Source organism: Dendrobates tinctorius, unplaced genomic scaffold (genome assembly GCF_039654945.1).
Source record: "Dendrobates tinctorius isolate UK_male_01 unplaced genomic scaffold, ASM3965494v1 ptg000158l, whole genome shotgun sequence".
NCBI lineage: Eukaryota > Metazoa > Chordata > Amphibia > Anura > Dendrobatidae > Dendrobates > Dendrobates tinctorius.
The window spans coordinates 30,954,117-30,981,758 of record NW_027361825.1 but is presented as its reverse complement, the minus strand read 5'-3'; the positions used below and the strand labels follow the sequence as shown (position 1 = coordinate 30,981,758).

General features: G+C 47.6%; 1 protein-coding gene across 1 annotated transcript in view; it reads right to left on the bottom strand.

Annotated features, from left to right (window-relative positions):
- LOC141051639 (cytochrome P450 2C42-like) overlaps positions 1–27,642 on the bottom strand; it is a 187,021-nt gene that overhangs the window by 23,169 nt on the left and 136,210 nt on the right. Inside the window, exon 4 of the mRNA XM_073548657.1 lies at positions 10,237–10,372. Coding sequence (XP_073404758.1) covers positions 10,237–10,372 — 136 coding nt within the window. The remainder of the gene's footprint in view (positions 1–10,236; positions 10,373–27,642) is intronic.

The following is a 27,642-nucleotide window of genomic DNA, read 5'->3' as shown; positions in this document are numbered from 1 at the left end:
GCTTTGATGTCGCTGATGTGGCTGCTTTGACGTCGCAGCCGCTGGGTCCAGCTGTTGAGGAACTGTCATAGTCTTCAGGTGTTCAGCACCCAGGAGAAGTTGGAACACAACAGGCCCTAAGGGAGTCTTTCGTTGCGGTAACCCCCTGTAGCCACAGCAGGGTCCCGTTCGTTAGCGAGTCCACGGGACTCCAGTCCCCCCAAGCAGGGTAGTGATGTAGTCTGGAAGAGTGGTGGTTGGTAGGCCACGCGCACAGACTGGGCCTGTGCAAAGAGTCTCTCCGTAGGCGAGGAGCAGGCCCCAACTGCCAACTGTAGCGGGGTAATGGCAGACCCGGGGCGGTGATGCACAGGCCGCAACTGCGGACTGTAGTGGGGCGGCAGTGGGCAGGCCGCCACTGTGGGCAGGATTGAAGCGTCGGCTGCCGCGGGAGACAGCGGACAGGCCACAACGGGCTGGAGCACAGCGGTACCGGCTGCGGACGACCGTGGGCAGGTCATGTCCCCGACTTAGCTGAGGGTGACAGTCTCTGGTCGGTAAGTTTGGTACCTCCTCTTTGACGGGCACTGATAATCTCCTCTCTGCTGCCGTTCTCCCCTCTGGTCACCATCAGCCGCTCTAGCTCTCTCACAGTCCCACAGCCTCTTGTTCAGTGTCTGGCGTGCCACCAACTGTCTCCCCTGCGTGCCCCCTGCTCCTTTTATACTCACCCCTCCCCTTGCTGCCCAGTCACGCTCAGTCATCTGCTCTCCTCCTTTGTTCCCCGGGTATTGTTTCCCTAGGAAACCAGATGGCGGTTCCCTTGGTTCTGGCCCAGGCAACCTAAGGGGGTCCTCCTCCCTACACAATCATTGCTAACTCCACGATAATCCTACACTCCTCGCTGCCAACAACAATCCTGTTTTGTAGTGGAACACCTGTTGGTCACCATTATACTATTTTTACTGTGGTGAAATTGATGCCACTTTGGTGGTATCTGGCAATAATTTTAGGAAATGTGAAAACTCCAGGTTGGGTGTCCATCTGCTGGATTGGGTGTAGAGAAAGACCTGTCGTTCCCTATTATACTATTTCTACTGTGGTGAAATTGATGCCACCTTGATGGTATTTGCCAATACTTTTTGGAAATGTGAACACTCCTGGTTGGGTATCCTTAATGCATGTTGCCTATAGCAGTAGGCCTCCGACACCATCAGGCCTCCACTTCCTTGGACTCAACTACACAGATTACTATCCTTAAATTTTTCTGAAAATGGAAGTCCTGAAAACTGATATTTGTGCCATCTGAGTGTGTCTCAGCATGAAAGCAGGTAGAGGTGTTGCATGTGCTATCAGTGCTCCCAGAAAAGGGGCCCTACACCAATCCCTCACCCACTTCGTCTTACTGTGATGTTCAATTGAAGGCTGTAAATACTGTCCCAGTCGCCGATACCTCATTCCTGGATGATTGCTGCAGTGCAATGCTAAAATCTGTACTGTGGGTGAATTGAGGCCACTTTCCTGGTGTCTGTCCCTCATTTGATGTGTCTTGGCAGCATTTGGGGCAATTATAAGGTGTTGTGCATGCGTTTGTTTCTGTTTCCCTTTGATGTGAATGGCATTCGGTTATGTTTGGAAAATATTCGACGAATTACTCCTTTCATATAAATAATATTAGCCAGATTTCTCTTTCCTCATGTGCAGTCACTGCAGGACCTTAGGTATCCATGGTTGCGATCACTAGCAACTAGCTATCTATTTCTATATCAGTGGTCGTAACCATGGATTCCTAAGGTCATGCAATGCCTGCCCATGAGGAAAGAGACATAGTGAATCAGAAAAAACTATACTAGATTTGTGATTGTAGGTATTTGCTAATATTAATATTATTACACCTACTACATATTGGGATAGGATCTTGGAAAAGGGAATATACCTTTAAGTTTATGGCTTACTGCTTGAAGCTTTGAGATATAGTCTTGTGATTTTCTGGTTAAGTCCTTTCTAATTAGCCCCTTGTTGTATTATTGTTCCTTATGTTGAACTCGGTTTTCATTTCCGACTATTCTTTAGGACTCTGATTTTGTATTGTTCCTGCCCTCTTGGCTCTTATTTGGCAACCTGACCATTCCTGCCAACCTGCACCACCAAACAGCAGCTTTTCCATTGCCCCAGCCCAGGGGCCCCTGTTTAAGTCCAGATCCCTGTACAGGGATTAAAGGGTGAAGTGGCTTATGTTAAGCCTGTCCAGAAGACTTCATACACTTCAAATTTATGTTAAGGACATATAACTCTGCCCTTCACCTCGCCAAACAGACCTACTTCACCACCCTGATCTCCTCACTATCCAACAACCCCAAGAAACTTTTTGACACCTTTCACTCCCTCCTCAGGCCAAAAGCACAAGCCCCTATCACAGACATTTGTGCTGATGGCCTGGCCTCCTAGAGAAAATAGACAATATTCGCCAGGAAATCCGCTCCCAATCACCAAATTCAGTGACTCCCATCCCTCCCTGCATTTTCCCTGGCTCACTCTCCACATTCGATCCCATCACAGAAGAAGAAGTCTCCAGGCTCCTCTCCTCTTCTTGTCCGACTACATGCACAACCGACCCCATTCCCTCACATCTCCTCCAGTCTCTCTCTCCAGTCGTCACAACTCACCTAACTACAATCTTTAATCTCTCCCTCTCCTCTGGCATTTTCCCCTCCTCCTTCAAACACTCTATCATTACTCCATTATTAAAGAAACCCACCCTCGACCCATCCTGCACAAACAACTACAGACCAGTCTCCAATCTCCCTTTCATCTCTAAACTCTTGGAGCGACTGATATACTCCCGCCTTACCCGTTACCTCTCCACTCACTCCCTCCTAGACCCTTCACAGTCCGGTTTCTGCCCCCTACATTCGACAGAAACTGCACTCATCAAAGTGACCAATGACCTTCTGACAGCAAAACGTAACGGTGACCACTCTCTGCTCATTCTTCTCGACCTTTCTGCAGCTTTCGACACTGTTGACCACCCTGTCCTACTCTCTAGGCTCCAGTCACTAGGCATTAAGGACACTGTTCTCTCCTGGTTCTCCTATCTTTCTGACGGCTCCTTCAGTGTTCTGTTCTCTGGCTCCACTTCATCTCCTCTTCCTCTCACTGTCGGGGTACCTCAGGGCTCAGTCCTTGGCCCCCTTCTCTTCTCTCTCTACACAGCCCCATTTGGTCAGACCATCAGCAGATTTGGCTTTCAGTACCATCTTTATGCTGATGACACACAACTATACACATCATCCCCTGACCTTACCCCCGCTGTACTACAGAACGCCACTGACTGTCTGTCTGCAGTCTCCAACATCATGTCTGCTCTCTATCTGAAACTCAACCTCTCCAAAACTGAACTTCTTCTGCTCCCGCCATCTACTAACCTCCCTAAATCTGACATTTCCCTCTCCGTGGGTGGCACCATAATAACATCCCGACAGCAGGCGCGCTGTCTGGGCGTTATGTTTGACTCTGATCTCTCCTTCACCTCCCTGTTCTGTTATGATTGAGTCACCGTAGGAGGCAAAAACAGAAATGCTAGCTAAGTCCAGAAAACCAGAGAAGTTGGCAACTATCAGACTGCAGACCCCTGAACCTATCAACACAACTAGCAGTAGCCGTGGGGGGTTCCTACGATGACCTAGACCCCTCGATCACAGCCGGAGAGATACATAGGCCTAAAGAAGGAAAGGGGAAATCTAACTGCCCCAGAGCAGACCCCAAAGCAATAGGCAGCCCCCCACATATAATGACGGTGAAGCAAGATGAAAACACTTACACAGACAGAAAGACAGGCTGAGCAAAGACGGGGCCCAAAAACTACCTAAATAGGAACGGATAGGAAGGCTGCTGTCTGCAATCTGCCAAAACCCTATCAGAGACAAAAGCCAACAAGCTGATATAAAAATGGCCCTGAAGCAACTAACCTTCAAAAACTAAATCAGCACTCAGGTACTTTCAGAAGACAGAGCTAACGGAACACTGCACACTCCAGCAGGAGTGGCAGAATCCAAAAAGCAAGAAAAACAAAAACAAATCTCAAATGCAAAAAGGCAAAACAGAAAACTTAGCTTTAGGAGAGCAGGAATCAGACTGGTGTCCAAGAGTCCACAGAGAAATCACCCGCAGGGCAGAAAGGGCGTAGGCTGCCTTAAATCCAGTCAGTGACTCCACTCAGCCAATCATCTTCATTAGTCCCAGGTGCCTGATAATCAGGCTCACTACCTTCCTTCACTAGAATAGGGAGTTCACCAGGCCTCAGTGACGGAGGGGAAAATGAACTCACAACAGTACCCCCCCTTGAAGAGGGGTCACCGAACCCTCAACAACGCTACCAGGGCGATCAGGGTGAGCCCGATGAAAGGCACGCACCAATCTTTTGTCATGAATATCAGAGGCAGAGACCCAGGAATTATCCTCCTGACCATAACCCTTCCACTTAACCAAATACTGGAGTCTCCGTCTAGCCAGACGGGAATCCAGAATTTTCTCTACCTCATATTCCAAGTTAACTTCAACCAATACAAGGTCCGGAGGTGCCACCTCAGGCACAACTGGCTCAACAAATCTCTTCAACAAGGACTTATGGAACACATTATGGATCTTAAATGTGACAGGAAGAGCCAAACGAAAAGAGACCGGATTAATAATCTCCAAAATCTTGTAAGGTCCAATAAATCTAGGCTTAAACTTAGGAGAAGCCACCTTCATAGCAATATTTTTTGATGATAACCACACCATATCACCAATCTTAAACTGGGGACCAATGGTCCTATGTCGATTGGAAAACCGCTGGGCCTTTTCCTGGGAGAGAGATAACTTATCCACCACTTGGTCCCAGATCTGGTGCATTCTCTCCACCACAGTGTCAACACCTGGGCAGGCAGAGGGCTCCACCTGCCCTGAAGAAAATCGAGGATGAAACCCAAAGTTACAAAAAAAGGTGACATCAAAGTGGCAGAACAAGCTCTATTATTTAAAGCAAATTCGGCCAAGGGCAAAAATGAAACCCAATCATCCTGATCAGCGGAAATAAAACATCTCAAATACGACTCCAAGTTCTGGTTTGTTCTCTCTGTCTGCCCATTGGTCTGAGGGTGAAAAGCAGAGGAGAAGGACAACTGAATTCCCAACTTGGAACAGAACGTCCTCCAAAATTTAGACACAAATTGAACTCCTCTGTCAGATACAATGTTCTCAGGAATCCCGTGCAAGCGAACCACCTGTTGCAAAAACAGGGGCACCAACTCAGAGGAAGATGGCAACTTAGGGAGAGGTACAAGATGAACCATCTTAGAGAACGTATCACAAATCACCCAAATAACAGTCATTCTTTGAGAGACCAGCATATCAGAGATGAAATCCATTGAAATATGGGTCCATGGCCTCCTGGGGACCGGCAAAGGCATCAACAACCCACTAGAGCGAGAACAAGATTTAGACCGGGAGCAAGTCCCACAGGACTGCACAAAATTCCTGACATCATGAGACAAGGTGGGCCACCAAAATGAACGACTCACCAGATCTCTAGTACCAAAAATACCCGGATGACCAGCCAATGCAGAGCAATGAACTTCAGACATCACTCTCTTCTTCCACTGGTCAGGAACATACAACTTTCCACTGGGGCAACGCTCAGGTTTGTCCTCCTGGAACTCTTTCAGAGCAAGTCTCAAATCGGGCGAGATGGCAGAAAGAACTACCCCTTCGCCTAAGATGGTAGCAGGCTTGGTCACCACAGGAGAATCAGCAAAGAAACTCCTAGAGAGGGCGTCTGCCTTGACATTCTTAGTTCCAGGAAGGAAAGAGACCACAAAATCAAAACGTGTAAAAAAACAAGGCCCACCTAGCCTGTCTGGGGTTCAAGCGTTTAGCCGACTCTAGGTAAATCAAATTTTTGTGGTCAGTGAGGACCACAACTTGATGTTTGGCTCCCTCTAACCAATGTCTCCACTCCTCAAATGCCCATTTCATGGCCAACAGTTCCCGATTCCCCACATCATAGTTATGTTCAGATGAAGAGAACTTTCGGGAAAAGAAAGCACAGGGATTCATTTTAGATGTTACCGGATCCTTTTGGGACAACACTGCTCCTGCACCAATCTCAGAAGCATCCACCTCTACCTGAAACGGGAGTGAGACATCAGGTTGCCGCAGAACCAGGGCGGAGGTAAATCTACGCTTCAGCTCCTGAAAGGAAGCAACCGCCTCCGGAGACCAATTCAACACATCCGCACCCTTCCTGGTCAGGTCAGTCAATGGTTTGGCAATACTAGAAAATTTTGCTATAAATTTCCGATAAAAATTAGCAAAACCCAAAAACTTCTGGAGGGCCTTCAAAGAAGTGGGCTGAACCCAATCATAAATGGCCTGTATCTTGGCCGGGTCCATTTCAATAGTTGACGGAGACAAAATAAATCCCAAAAAAGAAATCCTCTGTACTCCAAAAAGGCATTTTGATCCTTTGACATACAGAGAATTCTCTCTCAAGATCCGGAACACAGTCCGAATATGTTCCACATGAGCATCCCAATCCTTGGAGAAGATCAAAATATCATCCAGATAGATAATCAAAAATTTATCGACAAAGTCTCGGAAAATATCGTTCATGAAGCACTGGAAGACAGAAGGGGCATTAGTGAGCCCAAAAGGCATCACCAGGTACTCAAAATGTCCCTCTGGAGTATTAAACGCCGTCTTCCATTCATCCCCCTGCTTAATGCGGATAAGATTATACGCCCCCCTGAGGTCAAGCTTGGTAAACCAGCAAGCACCTCTGACTCTAGAGAATACATCCGAAATCAGGGGTAACGGATACTGATATTTAATAGTAATTTTATTGAGGGCACGATAATCAATACAAGGCCTTAAAGAACCATCCTTTTTGGCCACAAAAAAAACCGGCACCTAAGGGTGAAGAGGATGGTCTAATATGACCCTTCTCCAACGCCTCCTTAATATAGGACCGCATAGCCTCGTGCTCGGGTACAGATAAATTGAAGAGCCGACCCTTAGGAAATTTACACCCCGGGCTTAGTTCAATTGCACAGTCATAACTCCTATGAGGAGGCAAGGACGCAGACTCATTCTCACTAAATACATCATAGAAGTCCGCCAAATAGTTAGGAACCTCATGCGACTGAGGAGAGGTGGAAAAAACCGGAGCCTCACTAAAGGTACACCGGCAACCCCAACTCACCACAGACACAGACTTCCAATCCAAAACTGGATTATGAATCTGCAACCAGGGAAACCCCAGAACAACGGCATCATGCAGACCATGCAACACCAAAAATCTGCAATTTTCTTGGTGGTCTGGGGCGACCCGCATGACCAACTGGGTCCAAAACTGAGGTTTATTTTTAGCCAGAGGGGTAGCATCAATCCCCCTCAAAGGGATAGGCGTCTGCAGAGGTGTCAACGGAAATCCACAACGTTTAGCAAAATCCAAGTCCATTAGGTTTAGCGCTGCTCCCGAATCCACAAAAGCCTTGGCGGAAAATGTGGACAGGGAACAGATCAGAGTAATCGCCAAAAGAAACTTAGGCTGAACCCCACCAACAGAAAACGTGTGTGCAAAGCGTTTCTCACGTTTAGTACAAACAGAAATAATATGTGAGGCATCTCCACAGAAAAAACACAGCTTATTGCGCCTTCTGAATTCCTGACGTTGCGCCTTAGACAAAACTCTATCACATTGCATAGGTTCAGACGTCTGTTCAACGGTGGTAACACCTCTCGTGTAATCCTGCATTCACGTAAACGCCGATCAACCTGAATGGCTAAAGACATAGAATCGTCCAGACCAGAGGGAACAGGAAATCCCACCATAGTATCTTTTACGGCTTCTGACAAACCCTTCCGAAAGAGAGCAGCCAAGGCACTATCATTCCAGGTAGTAAGGACCGCCCACTTTCGGAACTTTTGACAGTACAACTCTGCAGATTCTCGACCCTGGTTCAATGCTAACAGGGTCTTTTCAGCCTGATCAATAGCATTAGGTTCGTCGTACAGCAACCCCAAGGCTTGAAAAACTGCGTTCACATTAGTCAGAATAGGATCATCTGGTTTCAAAGAAAACGCCCAATCCTGGGGATCGCTGCGCAGCAAAGAGATGACAATTTTAACCTGCTGCGCGGGGCTCCCTGACGAGTTAGGCTTCAAAGCAAAAAATAATTTACAATTATTTTTGAAACTCAAAAATTTTGATCGATCCCCAAAAAATACATCAGGTGTGGGGATCTTTGGTTCAACAGCATGTGAACGAGCAAGATAGGCGGAAATTCCTCGCACTTCAGCAGCGAGCTGCTCCACAAGATCAGACACTTGCTTTATCTCCATTGAGAGGAAAAAAAAAAAATTCCCCCTACGGCCTCAGAGATATAGAGGAAAGAATATACACACTCCTTTTTTTTTTTGTTTTAACACAATTCTTTCCTGCAATTGAGTACCCCAGGATCTGCGGTTTGGCGGGTGATTCTGTTCTGTTATGATTGAGTCACCATAGGAGGCAAAAACAGAAATGCTAGCTAAGTCCAGAAAACCAGAGAAGTTGGCAACTATCAGATTGCAGACCCCTGAACCTATCAACACAACTAGCAGTAGCCGTGGGGGTTCCTACGATGACCTAGACCCCTCGATCACAGCCGGAGAGATACATAGGCCTAAAGAAGGAAAGGGGAAATCTAACTGCCCCAGAGCAGACCCCAAAGCAATAGGCAGCCCCCCACATATAATGACGGTGAAGCAAGATGAAAACACTTACACAGACAGAAAGACAGGCTGAGCAAAGACGGGGCCCAAAAACTACCTAAATAGGAACGGATAGGAAGGCTGCTGTCTGCAATCTGCCAAAACCCTATCAGAGACAAAAGCCAACAAGCTGATATAAAAATGGCCCTGAAGCAACTAAGCTTCAAAAACTAAATCAGCACTCAGGTACTTTCAGAAGACAGAGCTAACGGAACACTGCACACTCCAGCAGGAGTGGCAGAATCCAAAAAGCAAGAAAAACAAAAACAAATCTCAAATGCAAAAAGGCAAAACAGAAAACTTAGCTTTAGGAGAGCAGGAATCAGACTGGTGTCCAAGAGTCCACAGAGAAATCACCCGCAGGGCAGAAAGGGCGTAGGCTGCCTTAAATCCAGTCAGTGACTCCACTCAGCCAATCGTCTTCATTAGTCCCAGGTGCCTGATAATCAGGCTCACTACCTTCCTTCACTAGAATAGGGAGTTCTCCAGGCCTCAGTGACGGAGGGGAAAATGAACTCACAACACCTCCCATATAGAATCTCTTACCCGCTCGTGCCGCTTACACCTAAAGAACATCTCTAGAATCCGCCCTTTTCTCACCATGGAAACAACAAAAACCCTCACTGTCGCCCTGATCCACTCCCGCCTGGACTACTGTAACGCTCTATTAATTGGCCTCCCCTTCACTCGACTCTCCCCTCTCCAGTCCATCCTTAATGCAGCAGCCAGGGTTGTCCATCTGGCTAATCGTTTCTCGGACGCGTCCGCTCTTCGCCAGTCGTTACACTGGCTGCCCATTCATTACAGGATACAATTCAAAGTACTTGTTCTCACCCACAAAGCTATCCACAGTGCAGCACCCCCTTACATCTCCTCCCTCATTTCTGTCTATCGGCCTAACCGACCACTGCGCTCTGCAAATGACTTTCGACTAACCTCTGCCTTAATCCGTACCTCCCACTCCCGACTCCAAGACTTCTCCCGCGCTGCGCCAATCCTCTGGAATGCTCTACCCCAAGATATTAGGACCATCCACAATTTGCATAATTTTAGGCGCTCGCTCAAAACACATTTGTTCAGAGCGGCCTATCACGTTCAGTAATCAAAGTCATTTTATGCTTGTGTGTGTGTAGCCCATTCACTATCGCCATCTATCCCCCACCCCCTGAAGATGGCTGGACCATCATTGTAAATACATCATTGTAAATACAAACCAGTGCTTTGTATCGCCCCCACCTCATTGTAGATTGTAAGCTCCCATGAGCAGGGTCGTCTTATTTCGCTTTAATTATTGTATTGTTAACGTTATTACTTATGACTGTTGCGTTTGAAACTGTTCAACTGTAAAGCGCTGCGGAATATGTTGGCACTATATAAATAAAGATTATTATTATTATTATTATTATGATAGCCACTTTAGAGCTGCCAGGAGATCACTGACAGAACATCCTTACAAATACTGACCTTGTATTTCAGGGTACTTCATAATTGCCATTAATCCATGTCTTAATGTAGAGCTGGATGTTTCTGACCCAGCAAAAAACATGTTGAGTATGGTCATCACCATGTTATTCATGTCGAAGTTAGGATTATCCTTTTCCTGAAAATGCAATGTGTATCATTATATTTTAAAAGAATGTTCCATCTTGGAGAAACATTTTTGAAGGTGCATCAGTCCAGATTAAATTTATAGGTACGCTGGTCAAACGGCAAGGAAAAATATCTATTTTTGTTTCATAATCCTAAACAAAAAATACAGTTGTGTTCTTCCTCAACTTTCTTCTTCATTTATCAAATCCTGAGCTGTGTATTGCAACTGAATGCCAACTCTGGAAAAAAAGTGATACTCTGCTGGGAGTAAAGGGTTTAAACAAAATTATCTGTTTAGGAATTACTTTTTCTACAAAGCCTCCTGATTTTAGGAGCTCAAAAGTAATTGGACAAATTAACTTTACCATAAATAAAATGTTCATTTTTAATACTTTATAGAGAATCCTTTGCAGGCAACGGCTGCCTGTAGACTGGAAGCCAGGGATGTTACCAAACACTGGGTTTGCTGCATTATGATGACTTGACAGGCCTTTACTGCAGCTCACTTCAGTTGTTGCTTGTTTGTAGGTTTTTCTGACTGAAGTTTTGTTTTACGCATGTGAAATGCATCTCAATGTGGTAGAGTTCTGGGGATTGACTTTTTGTAGAATATTTCACTTCTTTGCCTTAAACTCCTGGGTTGCTATTGCAGTTTGTTTTGGTTCATTGTTCTTCGGTACTGTGAATTTCTGTTAAATCAGCCTCATTGTATTTGGTTGAATCTGAACAGAAAGTATCACCCTGTACACTTCAGAATTCATCTGACTTCTTCTGTCTTCAGTCACTTCATCAGTAAACACAAGTGTCCCACTGCCATTAGAAGCCATGCATGCCCGAGCTATCACACTGACTCCATCATGTTTTACAGAGGATTTGGTGTGTTTTGGATCATAATACTGTTCAAATTTTTCTCAATACCTTCTTCTTTTTATCATTCTTATACAAGTTGATCTTAGTTTCATCTGTCCAAAGAATGCTTTTCCAGAACTGGGTAACTTCTTTAGATTTTTTTTTTGGCAAAGTCCAATCTGGCTTTTCTGTTTTTAAAGGGAAGGTGCCATCCCCAAAAATTTTTTTCAGCAATTGAAAAAATGTAAAGAATTAATGTTTACATTTTCTTAAAAAATATTATCATTTGTTTTTAATTTTGTAAAATATGAAAAATAATTTTAAAAAGTTTGGCATTTCCACTTGTTAACACTAGGGGGAGCAGATACTGAAATTTGGCACAAAAACCTAGTGTACTGTACAACTAGCTCACATTACTGTCCTGCAGTAATTATGGGCATAGTGTCCATGATGTTTGATATTGATATATGATCATGCCCTAAAATGGACACTGTATGGGCGGAATCTGCTGACATGGGTGTGGTGTCACACCTCTCCTACTGGGTGCTTGCTAAGGGAAAAGAGAGGATGACATCTAGGAACACAGTGAGCAGCCATTTTGATGGGGCCTGCAAAGTTATACTGACTGTCTTTTCATGTAAAGTCTGGATCAGAACAGGTCACCAATCAGCAGAAATGTTTCCTGGATTTCTGTGGAGCAGACAAGAAGACGGTCCATCCATGTGTATAAAACACAGCGCTCTATGTACAATCCCTGGCACTGAACAGGGTGCCCCCCATAGACCAGCAAACTGCTCTCCTGAAATACTCTGTGCTGCTGTCACCCTGCTCCTCCCCCATATATCTCCCTCTGTGCCCCCCACAGACCAGCACATTGCTCTCCTGAAATACTCTGTGCTGCTGTCACCCTGCTCCTCCCCCATATATCACCCTCTGTGCCCCCCACAGACCAGCACATTGCTCTCCTGAAATACTCTGTGCTGCTGTCACCCTGCTCCTTCCCCCATACATCTCCCTCTGTGACCCCCCCATAGACCAGCACACTGCTCTCGTGAAATACTCCGTGCTGCTGTCTCCCTGCTCCTCCCCCATATATCTCCCTCTGTGCCCCCCACAGACCAGCACATTGCTCTCCTGAAATACTCTGTGCTGGTGTCACCCTGCTCCTTCCCCCATACATCTCCCTCTGTGACCCCCCATAGACCAGCACACTGCTCTCCTGAAATACTCTGTGCTGCTGTCACCCTGCTCCTTCCTCCATATATCAGGCCCCTGTCGCCTCGCTTTCACACATCGCCAGGACAGGATCTGAGGAGAGGAATGGGGTCTTCGGTCACCGAGGATGGCAGGCAGCAAGGATTCTGGGAGCAGGGTGACAGCAGCACAGAGTATTTCAGGAGAGCAGTGCGCTGGTCTATGGGGGGCACACAGAGAGATATATGGTAGAGGGAGCAGAGTGACAGCAGCACAGAGTATTTCAGGAGAGCAGTGTGCTGGTCTATGGGGGGGCACAGAGAGACATATGGTGGAGGGAGCAGGGTGACAGCAGCACACAGTATTTCAGGAGAGCAGTGCGCTGGTCTATGGGAGGCACAGAGGGAGATGTATGGGGGAGGAGCAGGGTGACAGCAGCACAGAGTATTTCAGGAGAGCAGTTCACTGGTCTATGGGGGGCACAGAGGGAGATATATGGGTGAGGAGCAGGGAGACAGCAGCACAGAAATCCAGGAAACATTTCTGCTGATTGATGGCCTGTTCTGATCCAGACTTTGCATGCAAAGACCCCATTCCCCTCCTCAGATTCTGTCCTGGTGATGTGTGAAAGCGAGGCGACAGGCGCAGTCCGGGGTGACGCTGGGAAGCAGGCTGGGGGGGAATGGAGCCATACAGTAACGATAAAAATGAGACCCCTCTCTTCAGCTGCTTCACCAGCCCTCCCCTGACTGCACCTATTACCCCTGACCCGTGTGCAGGTGCTCAGCCAGAACCACCCTAGAATGGGTCCCCTTTTAGCAGATCACAAATAATACCGCCATATACTTCACACACAATGCCGCCATATACAGTGGGGAAAAAAAGTATTTAGTCAGTCAGCAATAGTGCAAGTTCCACCACTTAAAAAGATGAGAGGCGTCTGTAATTTACATCATAGGTAGACCTCAACTATGGGAGACAAACTGAGAAAAAAAAATCTAGAAAATCACATTGTCTGTTTTTTTTTTCATTTTATTTGCATATTATGGTGGAAAATAAGTATTTGGTCAGAAACAAAATTTCATCTCAATACTTTGTGATATATCCTTTGTTGGCAATGACAGAGGTCAAACGTTTTCTGTAAGTCTTCACAAGGTTGCCACACACTGTTGTTGGTATGTTGGCCCATTCCTCCATGCAGATCTCCTCTAGAGCAGTGATGTTTTTGGCTTTTCGCTTGGCAACACGGACTTTCAACTCCCTCCAAAGGTTTTCTATAGGGTTGAGATCTGGAGACTGGCTAGGCCACTCCAGGACCTTGAAATGCTTCTTACGAAGCCACTCCTTCGTTGCCCTGGCGGTGTGCTTTGGATCATTGTCATGTTGAAAGACCCAGCCACGTTTCATCTTCAATGCCCTTGCTGATGGAAGGAGGTTTGCACTCAAAATCTCACGATACATGGCCCCATTCATTCTTTCATGTACCCGGATCAGTCGTCCTGGCCCCTTTGCAGAGAAACAGCCCCAAAGCATGATGTTTCCACCACCATGCTTTACAGTAGGTATGGTGTTTGATGGATGCAACTCAGTATTCTTTTTCCTCCAAACACGACAAGTTGTGTTTCTACCAAACAGTTCCAGTTTGGTTTCATCAGACCATAGGACATTCTCCCAAAACTCCTCTGGATCATCCAAATGCTCTCTAGCAAACTTCAGACGGGCCCGGACATGTACCGGCTTAAGCAGTGGGACACGTCTGGCACTGCAGGATCTGAGTCCATGGTGGCGTAGTGTGTTACTTATGGTAGGCCTTGTTACATTGGTCCCAGCTCTCTGCAGTTCATTCACTAGGTCCCCCCGCGTGGTTCTGGGATTTTTGCTCACCGTTCTTGTGATCATTCTGACCCCACGGGGTGGGATTTTGCGTGGAGCACCAGATCGAGGGAGATTATCAGTGGTCTTGTATGTCTTCCATTTTCTAATTATTGCTCCCATAGTTGATTTCTTCACTCCAAGCTGGTTGGCTATTGCAGATTCAGTCTTCCCAGCCTGGTGCAGGGCTACAATTTTGTTTCTGGTGTCCTTTGACAGCTCTTTGGTCTTCACCATAGTGGAGATTGGAGTCAGCCTGTTTGAGGGTGTGCACAGGTGTCTTTTTATACTGATAACAAGTTTAAACAGGTGCCATTACTACAGGTAATGAGTGGAGGAAAGAGGAGACTCTTAAAGAAGAAGTTACAGGTCTGTGAGAGCCAGAAATCTTGATTGCTTGTTTCTGACCAAATACTTATTTTCCACCATAATATGCAAATAAAATGAAAAAAAAAACAGACAATGTGATTTTCTGGATTTTTTTTTCTCAGTTTGTCTCCCATAGTTGAGGTCTACCTATGATGTAAATTACAGACGCCTCTCATCTTTTTAAGTGGTGGAACTTGCACTATTGCTGACTGACTAAATACTTTTTTCCCCACTGTAGATCATACACAATACCACCATGTAGATCACACATAAAACCAGCAGGGTGACAGCAGCACAGAGTATTTCAGGAGAGCAGTATCACATGGCAGAGAATTAGATACACGGCTCAGCAGACAGTATCACACAGGAGAGGATTAAGATAAACGGCTCAGCAGTCAGTATCACACAGGATAGGATTAAGATACATGGCTCAGCAGTCAGTGTCACACAGGATAGGAATAGATACACGCCTCAGCAGTCAGTATCACACAAGAGAGGATTAGATACACGGTTCAGCAGTCAGTATCACACAGGAGAGGATTAAATACACAGCTCAGCAGACAGTATCACACAGGAGAGGATTAGATACACGGTTCAGCAGTCAGTATCACACAAGAGAGGATTAGATACACGGTTCAGCAGTCAGTTTCACACAGGAGAGGATTAGATACACGGCTCAGCAGACAGTATCACACAGGAGAGGATTAGATACACGGCTCAGCAGTCAGTATCACACAGGAGAGGATTAGATACACGGTTCAGCAGTCAGTATCACACAGGAGAGGATTAGATACACGGTTCAGCAGTCAGTATCACACAGGAGATTAGATACACGGCTCAGCAGTCAGTATCACACAGGAGAGGATTAGATACACGGTTCAGCAGTCAGTATCACACAGGAGAGGATTAAACAACATGTTTTGTTACTTACTCTTTTTTTTGCAAATTATATAAAATTGCGACACCTTCCCTTTAAGGCTGATTAATGGTTTCCACCTTGTGGTGAACCTTCTCTATTCATGCTCTTGAAGTCTTCTTTTTATGGTTGACTTAGATGCTGAAACACGTATTTCCTGGAGAGTGCTCTTCACTTGGATGGATACTGTGAAGGGGTCTTTCTTCAATATGGATTTTGCGATCATCCACTTCTGTGTTCTTCTTTGTATGTCCAGGCTTTTTCCTTACCAGTGTGTTCTTTTTTTGCAGGATGTAACAAACTGTTAATTTGCCCACTCCTAACATTTCTGCAAACTCTCTATTGGATTTCTTCTTTTTTCAGCCTAAATATGTTCTGTTTCTCTTTCTTTGTCTGCAAGTTGTTTTTCACAGAAACAGCTTCCAAATGCAAACATTACACTTGGAATCAGCTCCAGATCTTTAACCTGCTTAACTAATGATGGATTAATGAGGGAAAAGCTAATGCAATCAATTATGAAGGTTTTGAGATAATTGTCCAATTACCCTTGGTCCCTTGAAAAAGAAGCAGCTACATATTAACCCCTTTACCCCAAGGGTGGTTTGCACATTCATGACCGGGCCAAATTTTACCATTCTGACCACTGTCCCTTTATGAGGTAATAACTCGGGAACGCTTCAACGGATCTGGACGGTTCTGAGAATGTTTTGTCGTGACATATTGTACTTCATGATAGTGGTAAAATTTCATTCATAAAACTTGCATTTATTTATGTAAAAAATGGAAATATGGTGAAAATTTAGAAAATTTAGCAATTTTCCAACTTTGAATTTTTATGCCTTTAAATCACAGCAATATGGCACACAAAAAACATAAGTAACATTTCCCACATGTTTACTTTACATCAGCACAATTTTGAAACCAAAATTTTTATTTTTTAGGAACTTAAAAGGGTTAAAAGTTGACCAGTGATTTCTCATTTTTATGACACCATTTTCTTATAGGGACCACATCACATTTTAAGTCACTTTGAGGGGTTTATATGATAGAAAATACCCAAAAGTGACACCATTCGAAAAATTGCACCCCTCAAGGTGCTCAAAACCACATTCAAGATGTTTATTAACCCTTCAGGTGCTTCACAGGAATTTTTTGAATGTTTTAAAAAATGAACATTTAACTTTTTTTCACAAAAAAATTAATTCAGGTCCAATTTTTTTATTTTACCAAGGGTAACAGGAGAAACTGGACTACAAGAGTTGTTGTACAATTTGTTCTGAGTACGCTGATACCTGATATGTGGGGGGAACCACTGTTTCGGCACATGGCAGAGCTCAGAAGGGAAGAAGCGCCGTTTGACTTTTTCAATGCAAAGTTGGCTGGAATTCAGATCGGACGCCATGTCACGTTTGGAGAGCCCCTGATGTGCATAAACAGTGGAAACTCCCCACAAGTGACCCCATTTTGGAAACTTGTCTCCCCAAGGAACTTATTTTGATATGTGGTGAGTAGAGTTGAGCGATACCAGCCGATACTTGAAAATATCGGATCGGAATGGATCGGCCGATCTTAAAAAAAAGTATCGGTATCGCCGATTCCGATACCGGGAACCAATGCAAGTCAATGGGGCCAAAATATCGGAATTAAAAAAAACCCTTCTTTCCTTGTAGGTTAATTCTACATGAAGAAAAACAACTAAGAATAATGTAGAATGTATTGTGGGAGGTGGAGGAGACATTAAAGCCATAGAGTTTTAGCCCAATCAAAAGGAATAGCAGGAATTAAACTTTTTTTTTAAAGACGTTAGGAGTTACAAAGATATTGACTATGTTAGCCTCATTTATATTTTGCCAGACATGTATGTCTTCTTCTTTCTTCTTCTTTCTTATTCTTCTTCCCTTTTTTACCTTCTTCTTCTTCTTCTTCTTATTCCTTTTTTTACATTCTTCTTCTTCTTCTTCCTTTTTTTACATTCTTCTACTTCCATTTTTTACATTCTTCTTCTTCTTCCTTTTTTTACATTCTTCTTCTTATTCCTTTTTTTACATTCTTCTTCTTCTTCCTTTTTTAAATTCTTCTACTTCCTTTTTTTACATTCTTCTTCTTCTTCTTCTTCTTCTTCTTCCTTTTCTTACGTTCTTCATATTCTTCTTATTCAACAATTATTATTCTACATATTCAACTTCTTCATCTTCTTCCTATTCTTCTTCATCATATTCTTGTTTGTGTCAGGCATTCCTGTAGTTGTTATCTAGAAAAGTTAGAAGTTTATACCTTCCGTTCTACCTGTCACAAAAGATTTACAACAGGATTTGTCCGCGTTCAGTTTGGCCTGCAGCAGCAGGCCTTTTCCAGGGGCACCACGAGGAGGAACGGACTCACCCCCATACACTGCTTAGTCTTCTTCTGCTTATAAATAAGATAATATCATTTGCTCAGAGTATTAGTCTTATGCTTAATGTTCTTCTGCTTTGTTTTTTTTATGCTTCTTTGTCTTCTCTCTCTTGTTGTTCTGCATCTTGGTGGTTGTCTTCCTGTTCTTTGTCCTCTTGAACCAGCTGACGGTACTGGCACCCGGAGGGGCAGCAGAAGGAACAAGAGCCAATGGCACTACCGAGGACCAGCTGACGGTGCTGGAACCCGGTTACTAAGCAGGAGGTACCTGTGCTACAAAGCACTACCAAGGACCAGCAGACGTTGCCGGAACTCGGATACCGAGATGGAGGCACCTAGGCCAAAGGCTCTGACGAGAACCAGCTGACGGTGCTGGAACCCGGAGGGGTAGCATAAGCTGCAAGAGCAAATGGAAATAGCGAGGACCAGCTGACAGTGCTGGCACCCGGAGGGGCAGCAGAAGGAATAAGAGCCAATGGCACAACCGAGGACCAGCTGACGGTGCTGGAACCCGGTTACTAAGCAGGAGGTACCTGTGCTACAAAGCACTACCAAGGACCAGCAGACGTTGCCGGAACTCGGATACCGAGATGGAGGCACCTAGGCCAAAGGCTCTGACGAGAACCAGCTGACGGTGCTGGAACCTGGAGGGGTATCAGAAGTTACCCCTGAAAAGCAAAGTTGGCATGCCGCAAGCTGGCCGCAGTTACCGAATCACACAGTCCTACAGGGGGTGCTTGTCCTACTGGCACTATGGAACAAGCCTTTCTTACCAGAACCCGCAGTCCACATAGGAAGCACCTAAACTGCTGGCACCCTAGCCTCGGCTAACCCAACCGCAACACGACATGGCAACTTGGGGTGGCAAACTGACATTGACACTTCCCGGAAACAGCAGGCAGGGCTGGAACCAAGCTGGGCAGGAGGGAGTACCCGTGCCAAAGTCAGTTATGAGCAGCAACTGGCGATGTTGGAGCCCAGGACAAGCACTTAGCAGGCTGAGGCCTGATGTGCTGTCAATTGGGAGGCAGCAGGACAGATTGCCATCAAAACAGCAGGGGAACAGCTGACGTTACTGAACCCCACAAACACAGGAGCTAGTGTTTTACTCTGTGAAGACGGCACTTCCGAGCAACAACTGGCTGTGTTGAAGCCCAGGGACAAGCACGGAGCAGGCTGAGGCTGCATTGAAGAAATTTTAAGATCGGTTGTAGACTACTAATTTGAACCAAGCTCCACTTAGGCCTGTGGCTTCACTGATTTTCGTATTTCCCCTGTCCTCCAACCCCGCCAGTTACAGCTCCGAAGTGGCGTCTGCACAATCCACACTTGTTCCTGTGTTACAGGTGTTCAGTCCGGTCAGTTAATCCCCTGATGTGTGTCCGGCAATGTCGCCTGCTCTGTCCACATTCCCATAACACAGGAACAAGTGTGGATTGTGCAGACGCCACTTCGGAGCTGTAACTGGCGGGGTTGGAGGACAGGGGAAATACGAGAGACAGTGGAGCCACAGGCCTGATTGGAGCACGGTTAAAAATCAGTAGTGGTACGACTGTGTAGGCAGCAGGAGACTTTGCCATCTACACAGCAGGGGATCAGCTGACGTTACTGAACCCCACTGAGACACGGGAGCAAGTGTCTCTTTCCGTGTGGACGGCACTTCCGAACTACAACTGGCTGTGTTGAAGCCCAGGAAATAGGAGGGTGTAGGCAGAGGCCTACTGTATTTTGAATGAGGTGACAGCAGGAGAGACTGCCATCCACACAGCAGGGGATCAGCTGACGTTACTGAACCCCACTGAGACACGGGAGCAAGTATCTCTTTCCGTGTGGACGGCACTTCCGAACTACAACTGGCTGTGTTGAAGCCCAGGAAATAGGAGGGTGTAGGCAGAGGCCTACTGTATTTTGAATGAGGTGACAGCAGGAGAGACTGCCATCCACACAGCAGGGGTTCAGCTGACATTACTGAACCCCACTGAGACACGGGAGCAAGTATCTCTTTCCGTGTGGACGGCACTTCCGAACTACAACTGGCTGTGTTGAAGCCCAGGAAATAGGAGGGTGTAGGCAGAGGCCTACTGTATTTTGAATGAGGTGACAGCAGGAGAGACTGCCATCCACACAGCAGGGGATCAGCTGACATTACTGAACCCCACTGAGACACGGGAGCAAGTATCTCTTTCCGTGTGGACGGCACTTCCGAACTACAACTGGCTGTGTTGAAGCCCAGGAAATAGGAGGGTGTAGGCAGAGGCCTACTGTATTTTGAATGAGGTGACAGCAGGAGAGACTGCCATCCACACAGCAGGGGATCAGCTGACGTTACTGAACCCCACTGAGACACGGGAGCAAGTATCTCTTTCCGTGTGGACGGCACTTCCGAGCTACAACTGGCTGAGTTGAAGCCCAGGAAATAGGAGGGTGTAGGCAGAGGCCTACTGTCTTTGGAATGCGGAGACAGCAGGAGAGACTGCCATCCACACAGCAGGGGATCAGCTGACGTTACTGAACCCCACTGAGACACGGGAGCAAGTATCTCTTTCCGTGTGGACGGCACTTCCGAGCTACAACTGGCTGAGTTGAAGCCCAGGAAATAGGAGGGTGTAGGCAGAGGCCTACTGTCTTTGGAATGCGGAGACAGCAGGAGAGACTGCCATCTCCACAGCAGGGGATCAGCTGGCAATGATGAACCCCACTAACACTTGAACGAATGTGTTTGGCTCTGTGGAGACGACACTTCTGAACACCAACTGACGCTGTTGGAGCCCAGGATTAGGCGAGGAGCAGGCTGTGGCCTACTGGATTTTGGCAGGTGAAGGCAGCAGGAGACTTGCCATCTCCACAGCAGGGGAACAGCTGGCAGTGCTGAACCCCACTAACACTTGAACGAATGTGTTTGGCTCTGTGGAGACGACACTTCTGAACACCAACTGACGCTGTTGGAGCCCAGGATTAGGCGAGGAGCAGGCTGGGGCCTACTGGATTTTGGCAGGTGAAGGCAGCAGGAGACTTGCCATCTCCACAGCAGGGGAACAGCTGGCAGTGCTGAACCCCACTAACACTTGAACGAATGTGTTTGGCTCTGTGGAGACGACACTTCTGAACACCAACTGACGCTGTTGGAGCCCAGGATTAGGCGAGGAGCAGGCTGGGGCCTACTGGATTTTGGCAGGTGAAGGCAGCAGGAGACTTGCCATCTCCACAGCAGGGGAACAGCTGGCAGTGCTGAACCCCACTAACACTTGAACGAATGTGTTTGGCTCTGTGGAGACGACACTTCTGAACACCAACTGACGCTGTTGGAGCCCAGGATTAGGCGAGGAGCAGGCTGTGGCCTACTGGATTTTGGCAGGTGAAGGCAGCAGGAGACTTGCCATCTCCACAGCAGGGGAACAGCTGGCAGTGCTGAACCCCACTAACACTTGAACGAATGTGTTTGGCTCTGTGGAGACGACACTTCTGAACACCAACTGACGCTGTTGGAGCCCAGGATTAGGCGAGGAGCAGGCTGGGGCCTACTGGATTTTGGCAGGTGAAGGCAGCAGGAGACTTGCCATCTCCACAGCAGGGGAACAGCTGGCAGTGCTGAACCCCACTAACACTTGAACGAATGTGTTTGGCTCTGTGGAGACGACACTTCTGAACACCAACTGACGCTGTTGGAGCCCAGGATTAGGCGAGGAGCAGGCTGTGGCCTACTGGATTTTGGCAGGTGAAGGCAGCAGGAGACTTGCCATCTCCACAGCAGGGGAACAGCTGGCAGTGCTGAACCCCACTAACACTTGAACGAATGTGTTTGGCTCTGTGGAGACGACACTTCTGAACACCAACTGACGCTGTTGGAGCCCAGGATTAGGCGAGGAGCAGGCTGGGGCCTACTGGATTTGGGCAGGTGAAGGCAGCAGGAGACTTGCCATCTACACAGCAGGGGAACAGCTGGCAGTGCTGAACCCCACTAACACTTGAACGAATGTGTTTGGCTCTGTGGAGACGACACTTCTGAACACCAACTGACGCTGTTGGAGCCCAGGATTAGGCGAGGAGCAGGCTGTGGCCTACTGGATTTTGGCAGGTGAAGGCAGCAGGAGACTTGCCATCTCCACAGCAGGGGAACAGCTGGCAGTGCTGAACCCCACCAACACTCGAACGAATGTGTTTGGCTCTGTGAAGACGACACTTCTGAACACCAACTGACGCTGTTGGAGCCCAGGATTACGCATGCCACATGCAGAGGCCAATGGGCAGCGGTTTTTATGGAGGTTGTGGACTACTACTGATTCTAACCATGCTCCACTTAGGCCTCTGGCTCCACTGTCTCTACTATTTACCCTGGCCTCCAACCCCGCCAGCTACATCTCTGAAGTGGCGTCAGCACAATCTACACTTGTTCCTGTGTTACTGGTGCTCAGTCCCGTCAGTTGATCCCCTGATGTTTGTCCGGCAAGTTCGTCAGCTCTGTCCTCATTCCCACTACTGGTTATGGGAATGTGGACAGAGCAGGAGACCTTGCCGGTCACACATCAGGGGATAAACTGATGGGACTGAGCCACAGGAACACAGGAACAAGTGTAGATTGTGCTGACGCCACTTCAGAGATGTAGATGGCGGGGTCGGAGGTCAGGGGAAATAGTAGAGACAGTGGAGCCAGAGACCTAAGTTGGGCACGGTTAAAAATCAGTAGTGGTTTGAATGTTGATGGAGCTGGTGACTTTGCCGTCCACACAGCAGGGGATCAGCTGGCATTACTGAACCCCACTAACACAGGAGCTAGTGTGTTTCTCTGTGCAGACGACACATCTGAGCGACAACTGGCTGTGTTGAAGCACAGGGATTATAGTTCAGGTGGTAGAAAAATGAACACACCAGCAGACCTGGATACAGTTGCCAACCACTAATTTAGTCTGTAAGAGGAATGGCAAAGTTTTTGGAGATCCAGGCCTTGTTCATTTTCAGAAAAGTCAGCCGGTCAACAATATCGGAAGATAGTCGCGTGCGACGGTCTGTTAGTACACCACCTGCGGCACTAAAGACACGTTCCGATAATACACTGGCAGCAGGGCAAGCCAGCACCTCCAATGCATACTGGCTAAGCTCTGGCCATGTATCCAGCTTAGAGACCCAAAACTTGAAGGGGGAAGAGCCATCTGGGAGTACAGCGACAGGGCAAGACATGTAGTCTGACACCATCTGACGGAAGCGTTGCCTCCTGCTGACTCGAGGCGTCGCTGATGGTGTAGACAATTGTGGTGGACACACAAAACTTTGCCACATTTGGGCCATAGTGCTCTTGCCTTGTGCTGCGGCGCTGCCTCTGCTCCCTCTTTGTGCAGAGTTTCCTCCACTGCCTCGACGCACAGAGCTGCTTTGTAAAGCACTAGCAACAATGCTGTCGGGTGGAATGGAAAACATTATGGACTGCACCAGTGACTCTTCGTACTCCCGCATTTTACGCTCCCGGTTCAACGGTGGTATGAGCCTTTGTACGCTGTCCCGGTAGCGAGGATCTAGGAGGGTGTACACCCAATAATCAGCCGAGACGAGAATGTGGGCGATGCGGCGGTCATTTCTAAGGCACTGCAGCATGAAATCAACCATGTGCTGCAGACTCCCAACTGCCAAAGAACCGCTGTCCCCTGTTTGAGGCGTGACCTCGGCCTGCTCTGCATCACCCCACCCTCGCTGTACATACTGAGTAGAGGTTTGTGTACCTCCCTCCTCTGGAGAGATGTCTTCCTCCTCCATCGACTCCTCCTCATCCTCCTCACAAAGTGTCCCCTGCCTAGGCCTTTGTGAGGAAACACGTAGCGCAGACTGTCCAGAAGCAGATGGCATTTGGGACTCCTCATCCTCCACCTCTTCTGAAACCTCATCCCTTAGTGCTTGCAGTGTTTGTTGAAGCAGGCAGATAAGGGGGACAGTCATGCTGACTAGTGCATCATCTGCACTCACCATCCGCGTGGATTCATCGAAGGCACGCAAAACGAGGCAGATGTCCTTCATAGAGGCCCACTCAATGGTGCTGAAGTGTGAACGGCGCACAGTGCGACTTGTTTGCGCCTGATGCAGCTGGTACTCCATGACTGCTGCCTGCTGCTCACACAACCGCTCCAACATATGTAACGTTGAATTCCACTGGGTGGGTAGGTCACATATGATGCGATGTTCCGGAAGGCCAAATCGTCGCTGCAGAGCAGCGAGGCGCGATCTTGCCGTGCTGGAACGTCGCAAGTGAGCGCACTCTATGCGGACCTTGTGCAACAGTGCAGCAAGATCCAGATAGTCCCTCAGAAAGCTCTGCACGACCAAGTTAAGAACATGTGCCAGACATGGGATGTGTGTGAGGTTGCCTAGGCCAAGAGCTGCCACCAGATTTCGGCCATTGTCACACACTACCAAGCCCGGCTGGAGATTCGCTGGCCCAAACCACACATCGCTCTCCAGCTTGATAGCATTCCAGAGCTCCTGCGCTGTGTGGCTTCGATTCCCCAAAGAAATTAATTTGAGTACAGCCTGTTGACGTTTGGCCACGGCTGTGCTCATATCGGTCATAACAGGCTCCTGCTCTGCTGTTTCTGAGGAACTTGAGTAGGAGGAGGAGTCTATGTGTACAGACTGGAGTCCTGCAATCCGTGGCGTTGGAAGAACACGTACAGCACCACTCTCCAGATCCGTACCCGGCTCCACAACATTGACCCAGTGGGCAGTGAGGGAAAGGTATCGTCCCTGTCCATGGTTACTGGTCCACGCATCGGTGGTCAGGTGGACCTTGCTACTAACGGCGTTTAGTAGCGCATGTTTTATTTTGCCCTCAACATGTTTCTGCAGGGCAGGGACGGCTCGCCTGCTGAAATAAAAGCGGCTGGGCACGTTGTATTGGGGGACTGCCAATGCCATTAAGTCCCGGAAGGTGTCAGTGTCCACCAGCCTGAATGACAGCATTTCAACTGCCAGAAGTTTGGCAATGCCAGCATTCAGAGACTGTGCTCGGGGATGGTTTGCCGAGTAAGGGCGCCTTTTATCCCATGCCTGTGCTACCGATGGCTGTGATGGATGGGAACGTGCTGCTATGGGTGTAATCTGACAGGGTCTCCGGACAACAGTGGCAGAGGTTCTACCTTGGCGATCCTGTGAGGAAGCCGAACCAGCAGTGTGTGAGCTGGAGGAAGAGGGCCCAACACGAACTGAAGAGGTGGTAGGTGGTGCTGTACGTTGGCCTACGTCTTCAGGGTGTCTCTGCAACTCCAACTCGTGCTTGGTGCGCACATGTTTCCACATATTTGTGGTATTGAGGTTGCTGACATTTCTCCCTCTTTTGACTCTCTGATGACACAGCTTGCATTTGACAAAGCAAATGTCATCTGCAACTGTGTCAAAAAAGGACCACGCACTGCAACTCTTGTGAGCGCCCGGTTTGCCTTTGGAAGGAGGAATGCTCCTAACGGGTGCCGAAGTGGAGGGTACAGGCAACCAAGTCTTCCCCCTCCCTCTGCCTCCTGTTTTGGCCGGTAGGGGAATCTCTTCCTCCGAGCTGCTCCCACCACCTTCCTGTTGCTCACGCCATGATGGGTCAAGGACCTCATCATCTTCCCTCCCCTCTTCAAACAGCTGCTTCTCCGGGGTTGTCTCGCCAGCACCGTACGCACCAGAAAGTGGCAACTGAGTCTCGTCATCATCTGATGCGTACTGAGGTGTGCTGACCATAGGCACTGGCCCACTCGCCTCTTCAGATTCAGAGGGACAAAGAAGTTGCGCATCACTGCATACTCCCTCTTCTTCACATTCAGGAATGCTGCTTGGCTGGCCCCCTCTTTCCAAGCCAACAGATTCCGAGAACAGAAGTAGAGACTGTGATGGCTCCTGTCCATGTCTCTCTGACTGCCTGGGCACTTTGGCAGGTGGTGAAGAGACAGATGGTTGCTCTTCGGTGCTCTGACCCTGAGAGGATGCGGAAGTAATTGAAGTCGATGCGTTAGCTGCCATCCATCCGACAACGGCTTCAATTTGTTCCTCCCGCAGCAGTGGGGTACGTTGAGGTCCTACAAAGCTGCGCATAAAGGACTGTTGCCTGCTAAAACTAGGGGATGCTGATCCACTGGTGCCCGCAGCAGGCCCAGAATCCCCACGTCCTCTACCTGTAGAATCCCCACGTCCTCTCCCTGCAGAATCCCCACGTCCTCTCCCTGCTGAAACTCCACGCCCACGCCCACGCGCCTTACTCCCTGCCTTCTTCATCTTGCAAGACTGCTTAAGATAGGTAAAAAAGTACAAAGGGGGGCCTTAGTGTGCTTATTCCTGAACAGCTGGTTACAGGTACAAGAAACACTAATTTTATGAAGTGTGTGTGTGTGGACTAGACTTTAATAGGAGCTGATGTGGCCTACACAAGTTCCAAATGTAGTGTTTGGTGAACTTTTTTTGTGGTTTCTTTGTTGGAAACAAACTCAAAGTATGTGAACAAAGAATTGAAACTGATAGTATCACCAACTTTTTGGAGCTATTACAATGCAGGCAGGTAACCTACAATGCAAAAGATGAGGCTCCAAAAAAATTGGGTAATACTAATCTGGCTGCGCCGGCAGGGCACAAGCCAGAAAAAAAGGCTCCTCTATCTACTCCTATATAGTGTTTGCAACCAACCAATGTTGATGGATACGGATGGATGCACACTAATAGGAGAAGAAAAAATGAGCTGCACTCAAAGACAAATATGTGTGAGGCAGTGACGCACGTTGAGCGTCCTACAACCAGACGTAGCTGCAGGACACTCTACTCAGCGTGAGCTGCACTCACACACAGTCAGAGACCTCTCAGACAGCCGTCAACAGTGCAGCTAAGTGGGCACTGGCACTGACAGGCTGCAGAAAGGCTCCGCTGTGTACTCCTATATAGTGTTTGCAACCACCGTAGATGGAGACGGATGGATGCACACTAATAGAAGAAAAAATGAGCTGCACTCAAATAAAAATATGTGTGAGGCACTGACGCACGCTGAGCGTCCTACAGCCAGACGTAGCTGCAGGACACACTACTCAGCGTGAGCTGCACTCACACACAGTCAGAGACCTCTCAGACAGCCGTGAACAGTGCAGCAAAGTGGACACTAGCACTGAAAGGCTGCAGAAAGGCTCCGCTGTCTACAACTAGTGTTTGCAACCAACGTATATGGATACGGATGGAAGCACACTAGATTGAAATTATGTAAAAAATGCAGCTCAAAAAATAAAAGATGTATGAGGCAGCAGTGATCACACTGGGTGGCCTACAGCCTGACGTGGCTGCAGGACCCACTCCACAGCGTGAGCTGCACTCACACAGCCCTTGCAGACAGCTGTGAACACTGCTGCTAGGGCAAAGAAGGCTACAGTGGTGGTTTATGTAGCCTGGGTAAAGCACTAGATGTTTGGTGGAATCGCTATTTCTAACTGTCCCTCACAGTCTTCTACAGCAGCCTGTCCCTAACTGAATTCACAGCAGAGTGACCAGAAATGGCGGCTGCGGTGGCTTTTATAGTGCATCATGACATCATTTCTGCAGCCAATCACAGCCATGCCAATAGTTAACATGCCTACATGCCTAACAGGATGTGCCCACACTTCGGAGGATTCCCATTGGCTTAATCAAAGCAAGCAGGCTCATAGCATGATGGGAACTTCCGATTCCGATTCCGATTCCGGAATCCGATA